At 34.8% G+C, this 7,751-nt stretch overlaps 1 protein-coding gene across 2 annotated transcripts in view; it reads left to right on the top strand.

Annotated features, from left to right (window-relative positions):
- Positions 1-7,144, top strand: part of Lapsyn (Leucine-rich repeat activity-regulated protein at synapses) — a 156,848-nt gene extending 149,704 nt beyond the window's left edge. For both annotated transcript variants that reach the window (XM_029305238.2, XM_029305237.2), the window contains exons 3-4: positions 909-1,129; positions 5,188-7,144. In XM_029305238.2, the coding sequence (XP_029161071.1) occupies positions 909-1,129; positions 5,188-6,033 (1,067 nt within the window). In that variant the 3' untranslated portion in view covers positions 6,034-7,144. The remainder of the gene's footprint in view (positions 1-908; positions 1,130-5,187) is intronic.
- The last annotated feature ends 607 nt before the right edge of the window (positions 7,145-7,751 follow it).

The raw sequence follows: 7,751 nt of genomic DNA on the forward strand, positions 1-7,751 counted from the left end.
ATATCGGAGTTGCGCGTATAAATGAACGTTACAAGAGATAGCTCGGACGATTGGAAAAGTTTCCGCAACTTTGCTTCTTTTTTTTATTTTTATTTTTTTTCAAACTATCCTCGCCGGCTAATCAACTTCCTTTAACTTGCTTTAAGCCCGTCCTCATTTCGTCCCTCTTTTTTTCTGTCTTCTTATAAAATCCGATTTTTTAAATAGGAACGTATCGATTGAATGATTTGAAGTTTGCCAAAAATATCCTCGATTTATATTTAGCAAGTAAAATAATGTTTAATATATATAAGAGAGGGGAGAAAAGGACAGGGCAAAGAGAGAAGAGGGAAGAGGAAAAGAGAGAGAGAAAAGAGGTAAAAAGAGAGAGAGGAGAAGGCGTAGAGAGAGAAGAGAGGGGACAAAGGATAGAGCAAAGAGAGAAGACAGAAGAGGAAAAAAAGAGAGAGAAAAAAGAGAGAGAAAGAGAGAGAAAGAGAGAGAGGAAATAGAGAGAAAAGAGGTGAAAAGAAGAGATATGATAATGGCTAGATATAGAATATATGGTACAAAATTATATATCAAATAGATAATATAGAAGATTAAAAAAATATATATTTAAAATATATATAAAAAAATATATAAATATATATATTAAAATATATATAAATATTTGAAAATAATATATATTATAATTCCATATATAAAATATTAAAAAAATATATAATATATTTTAAATATATAATTTAATAAAACGGTAATAGAGAGAGATGGAGAGATATTGCGTGATACTAAAATAGCATAAATGATAATGTGGCGGTGCAAAGAGGGAATCCCAAATATTGCACCTTCGCGAGCGATTAATTATCCGATTGCGGCAAAGTTTGGGCAAAGTTTATAAGCGTACGTTTCCGCTGATTCTGTTGCAGATATGAGCATCTTTCTCTTTAACGGGTTCCTCTTACTGGGCTTCGTCGTGGCCACGGTACCGGATGTTCTGGTGCTGGGTTCACCGGGAGCCGCGAAAATAATGGACCGGGAGCCGCCCCCGAAGAAGTGCAGCTACAGCAAAGCTTATTCGCTGCTGGAAGCGCGATGCTCCAATCTGGAATTGCACGAAATCCCGTTAAATTTGATGGCGGAAATACAGGTAAGATTATCGTTCAAATATGAATAAAAATATATTTTACTTAAAATTGTAATGTATTTTTTTTTTCCATTATAAAAGAATATTTTCTGCATGTATGACAAAATTTTTTTTATCTTATCTTGCAATTTGCATAAAATAGAGGAATTCGTAAGGACTTGTAGAAATCCGTGAAACTCCGTTTTATTTTTTTTTTTAATTATGAAATTAAGACTTATGAATTAAAAACAATATAATGAAATTTTTAATATTATTGTTAAATAAAAGTTTCTATTAAAAATAATTTTCCATATAAGGTTTCACATCATATATTTTCTATGAAAATATATTCGCATTATATTAAATATCCACACACTTTATTATATTCTTATATAATTGTTACCTCGTATTTTCGTGATCGAAATCGCGCGTATACGAAGCGAGAGGAAAATTGTCAGTTAAATGTATGTTATTTGTAAGCCTCTCTTACGCTGTTGTTTCCGCTCAAAGGGTAAATCTGCCGGGCTTATGTTAGTTGCACGAAGGATGCACACGAGACTGGCTGCGAGACGGATTGATGTCCCAGAGGGTTAACGCGTGCGCTGTCTTGTAACGCGTACTTTATACATAATAGCATTACAGGAGTTTCGCTTTATCAACGTCGGCGATAAAATGCATACTTATTGGATATACCTTCGCCCCTCTTCAACGTTTTTGCCGACCACATTATTTTATTTTATTTTATTTTACTTTATTTATACGATACACACACGCGTTTCGCGTAAATAAATTGCACACGCTTCATGATTTCATGTAATATTAAAAGCGATGATGAATCTATCTTGCATCCGCGCATTCATAATTTATTCATTATTTCACCGATGTTATGCAAAATATATGAATTATTAATCATTATATTTTCTCTCCCCATATCGCGGATATATTGTAAACTTGGATAATTAAAATTACGGATCAAAATTCGATCGCACGTTGTAACAAAGTTATAAATAAATGTATTTTAATATACATGTATGTACAAGGTGGAACTAAACAAAGGTATACCAAGCACATCATCAGATGCAGGACGACAAACTGAATCGAAAAGTCCTCAGCTATTTTTTAATCTGAGCTTTATTTTTCACGCTATAAATTGTTAAAGTGTGCCAATTAGCGCGCGGCTACAACGGAAAACAGCGTAGGCCCCGCCTTAGTAGGCGTGGCCATGCTCTAATTGGTCAATCTTTAACAATTTATAGCGTCAAAAATAAAGTTCAGATTAAAAAATGACTTAGGACTTTTTGATTTAGTTTGTCGTCCTGCATGCGATATGCTTCGTATACCTTTAGTTACACCCTGTATATATATATATATATATATATATATATATATATATACACAAATATATTATATAATCTAAAAAAATTAAAAAAAAATAACATTTATAATTAAAAAATCTATAAATAATTTATTTAACAAAACAAAAAGTATCTTGGCATTTTTTAAATAAAAAATACAAATAATTGTAATATATATAAATAATAATGTATATAATATATATATATATATATATATATATATATATATATATATTGCATTGTAAAGTGCTCTCTTACACGGACGAGAAATTGTGCTGCTACTTGCCATGTGCATCTTTTTGGAGCTTAAGTCCCTTCCACTCTCCGGCTTCGTGGAAAACACATTTTCCAGCGACACGTATATCTGTTATTTCTTTTTTAACCGCCTGTCCAATACAAACCCATGTTGTAAATCCGGTAGCCGTCTACAGCTATATCTCGGTTCGGTACTTTGGTAAACTTGCGTCGCGATGAATCCCAGGCAAAACTCCAGAACACGCTAAATCCGGAGATTGGGTTGTCCAGGGTCACGAGGATAGATGCGTTCCGCAATACACTTGAGAAATCTTAGCCGCACGGAGATATTGTCAATGCTCCAACGCATTTGATCTTGTATACCGGATGTCCCAAGCGGAGCGTGAGAGTTCCCCTTTGAAACTCTTGTAAATTTTATTTATGTTTTGTTTTATTATTATTATATATATATAAATCAATTATTTATATTGTTTATTTAAAAAATGCCAAGATACTTTTCGTTTGTTAAATAAATTATTTATATATTTTTTAATTATAAATATGTTATAATAATTTTAAAAAATTTGTTAGATTATAAATAATTCAATGAATAATACTTATCCGCATTAATTTCTGTAAAATCTTTTCTATAATCGTCTCTTTTAATATTAATTTTTTTTGTATATTTTACAAATACCATTAAAGATTAGCTTATAACTTTTATTTTCGTTTTGTTAAATAAATTATTTAACCTTTACAGATTTTTTTATTTCGACGAATCTGTGTTAATTTTTTAAAAATCAAAATATAACCATTTTACATAAAACGTTGATCAATAAAAGATTGGCCAGCAATGTGTCAAAGAAATATTTTAATTAATAACAATATCCTTCAAAAGAGATTACGATTCACAATACTACATAAAGAATCACATGAATCAAATACACACACATACGAATTAACAGAGAACTGTTTGTGCATTCAATCGATAAAGTTGACTGGACCACGTAGAAAATCTGCATAATAGTAGACATTCGCAGAAATACCAGAGATACTAATTTCGGAGTTGCGATGCGAACCGAAATCAACCGAGTATTTTATAATTAATCTTCTAAAATATGTATCATTGAGTGTTACTGTATTAAAAATACAGACTGGGAAAAAATATATTTAAAAATACATGACATTATTTTAAACTCGAAATGTTTAATTTCGAAAGAAGAGTACGATTAAAATTTCATTCGATCGAACAAATGAATAGTTAATTTAACTTCGCAATCGATTATTTTAATAAAATTTCTATTTACAGATTTTAAAAAAAGTTTCATTAATTCAATTAATGTCAGTAAAGGGCCATTAAAAATGTTCATTTTTTTCCTATCGAGAGGGTAGGTGGTCGGGTCAAAGAAATCCTTTTCCATCGTGCTAATATCTCGCGTCCTTGCATTATTGAGTTAGCTGGGCCATTAATTCTTCTCGCTGGCCGGCTAATCTGACAAGTGCATCTTTACGGAAACAAAGATCTTATTGATAAACCCCGGCCTCTGTTCTTTCAACAGAATTACCATTTTTCACTCGGAAACATTTTTACTAACAGAAATCTGATGAATAGCGTATCAATCTTCGCCTGAATAATACCTTTCAAAGTTAAAAGTTGCTATTATGCGATGTTAAAATAATTCAGTTTCTCGAAAACATGTATATGACTTTCTTTGATTTCATGTATACAGGGTAGATCATTATCAATCCACTCTTATCTTTTGAGCAATGCATTTCAAAGAAAAAGTTTTCATATAAAAAAGTTTTTTTTTTTTTTTTTTTACTTCGAGAGGAATATAAGATGGTGTCATTGGTTTGACCTTGGATAGTCGTTTAAAGGTCACATGAAAGTCATCGTCAATTTCTTAAATGGAAACCTCTATTTTGCAATGCATATTTTTGTAGCTATTTCCATTTAAGAAATTAAAGATGACCTTCAAGCAACTACCCAAGGTCAAACTAATGACACCATGTTATATTCCTCTCAATGTCAAAAAACCTTTGTATTACACGTGCAGGCAAAGTGGCACTTTGTGTGCGTGTTTTCTGTGCGGAAAGCGGCCGATTTCCCACGCCGCTATCTAGCGGCGATGCGGTGAGTGAATAAGCCGCATTCAAAGCCATTGCCTAAGGCTGAGCCGCGTTCAAAGTCATTGCCCACGGTTAAAGCCGTGGGCAATACATTGCCCACGGCTATTCCCGCACCGTGCCACCGTAAGATGGCAGCGTGCGATCGGCCACCTCGCGCACAGAAAACGCGCACAAAGCCACTTTGCCTACACTTGTAATACAAAATAGTATGTGTATCACGTGCGGATTGACAATTGTCAACTTTTCGCACTTGATACACAATATACTATTGCACGAAACATTTGCGTGGATCGATTAAAATCGCCCACCCTGTATACGTTTCATCCCTGCTGACACTCCTGACGTTTCTCCTCTGTTTGCTAGGTGCTGGACGTTAGCGGGAATCGCGTGAGGGAACTGACGAACGACAGTCTGCATCCTTACAAGAAGCTGACCTTCATCTATCTGGGTGACAATTTCATCCAGACAATCGAGGAGGCAGCCTTCGCCAGTCAGCCTTACCTGGAGGTGCTTGATCTCACGCAGAACGGTTGCGACACTCTGCCCAAGAGCCTCTTCCAATTGCCGTATCTTCGCACGCTCTACCTCGGCCACAACAAGCTCACCGATTCCGTGTTCAAGGTGAAGGTCACCTCGCCTCTCAGACTGCTGCAGCTGACCAAGAACAAGCTGACCGCGATCCCGAACATAGGCCCCCAGCCGGCTCTCCTTACTCTCAACGTGTCCGACAACGTCATCACCTCGATCAATCCCGAGGATCTGGCGCCGTTCTGCTCGCTGAAGGAGCTCGATCTAACCAGGAATGGCATCAGATTCGACGCGGGCAGCTGCGACTGTCAGACGTTCATCGCCTGGGTGAAGCTACGGAAGATCAAGATGAAGCCCGCCCATCTCTACAATTGCACCGATGCACCGGCGGCTCTGAACGAGGACTGCGCCAACGTGGGATTCAGCAATCGGACGTACGAGCTGTTCGACGAGTGCTCTGCTATCATACAGAAGGAGGAGGAGATCGAGAAGGCTCGATCGATCTGGATACTCGTCGCCTCGTGCGTCTCGGTGTTCCTCTTCGTGGTCTTCGTGGCGTTGTTTTGCGTGCACAAGCGGAACCGCAGGCGACGCAGGAAGCAGAAGGAGCAGCAACAGCTGACGGCGAACAACGCCAACACCGAGCTGCTCAACAGCAACCTGACGTCCGGTAATTCGTGAAATAATCGCCGACAGAACGTAGAATCCTGTAAGAAGGGCTGTTTCTGGCGTTGACAATGCGAGAGTAGAATTTTAAGCGAGAAGGGGATGAAAGTGTAAGAGTTATTTGAGAAATAAACGATGTTTTTGCTATAAGTAAGAGAAAGAGAGAGAGAGAGAGAGAGCGAGAACTGTTGGTATTTATTGAAAGAGTTTAATTGACTGAGAATTCACAGAGAATTTAATCGGATATATATTTGCGTGCCTAAGTTTGTATTTGATTATTATTAATACACATTGCACAATGTTCAATAAACGTAAGATTATTATAATAGCTCGAATACTGCTCCTGGCGCGATTGCCATTTTTTGAAAAATATATTACAAATTTTTGAGAAAGAGTGAGATACATATATTATATAGCCTCTTGAACAAAGGCGTTATGATCAACAAAAGCGTTATTAATTATCATCCAGAAGCCGGAGATATCAAGTAAAATACGTTGGACTTTTAATGGTACTTATTGTTGAAGATTACTTAAGACTCTGAATGGAAAAAAATGAGAAACCAGGCTTTATCGAAAGTAATCAATGAAGAAGACAGCTCCGCGGAGATTAATATATATATATATATACTTATATAAGATATAAACGCGTTAACTTATAAAAAAAAAATGTGTAAATGTTATTATATTGTGTTCGCATATATAATGGTTACAATATTTACATATAAGAATCTATGTGAATGTGGCGGAATTTTTGAGAAACTCTGCGTGTTTGAACGAATATTATCTCACTATACTCTTCACGATGATATATGTAGGAAGAAATGTCGGCGTTAATTTCTTCGAAGCCGGTCGAATAAGCTTCTCGAAAGCCGATCGCTCAATGTCGTCGCGTGCTTTTTGTCGATGTAATAGCGATGCGAAAACGTGCATTTACGGTTTATACGGTACTTAAGCGGAATTTTCTTCCTCGGAGGGATTTTGCGACGCCAAAGGGAATTTTTTCTTTTTTTTATATCCAAGTGTCGATGGTTTTCCTGTCGAAAAACTCTTCTTATTTACAATTTTGCGGGTATTTTCATTTCTTATCTCAAACTTAATTTAACTCTATTTATTAATTAGTTTAGTAGTTCTAATCGAAACTCGATGTATTTATTTGTAACTGTGCTTGTACGCACATTTATTATTATTATTATTATTATTATTATTATTAGTTACAGAATCTGATGCGCTTATTTCTTCGAAACTCTCGACATTTTCCTTCTTTCTGTTTCTGACAAACATTTTTATTATGTGAATATATCTGTGTATATTATTGTAAATTGCTATATACATTTAGATGATAAACAATTAAGTTAATATATATTATATATAATGTATGCAAAAATTTTACATACTAAAATCTTTTTAGTATGTAAAAGAATAATGTCGATTAACCGTATTTTAAATTTTCATTCTGTGCTTTATTTAGTTCCTGAGTACTTATTTATTTCATACGGGTATAAGAGATTGTTTTACTTTATCTTAATATATCATAAGACAAATAGAGTATAACAGTATCATTGAAATGATTAATGTAACTTACACTTAAAACGTATATATGATGTACGCATTTTACAAATATGTCAAAAAACTTTTATACTAATTTCCACGTTACTTTTTAATATGTATGGAAAATCTTTATATGTACAGAGATATTGAAACTTGGAGGTCCATAATAAATCGTCTTCAAGCAA

Source organism: Nylanderia fulva, unplaced genomic scaffold, assembly GCF_048542155.1.
Source record: "Nylanderia fulva isolate GAGA-0341 unplaced genomic scaffold, ASM4854215v1 Scaffold34, whole genome shotgun sequence".
Classification (NCBI taxonomy): domain Eukaryota; kingdom Metazoa; phylum Arthropoda; class Insecta; order Hymenoptera; family Formicidae; genus Nylanderia; species Nylanderia fulva.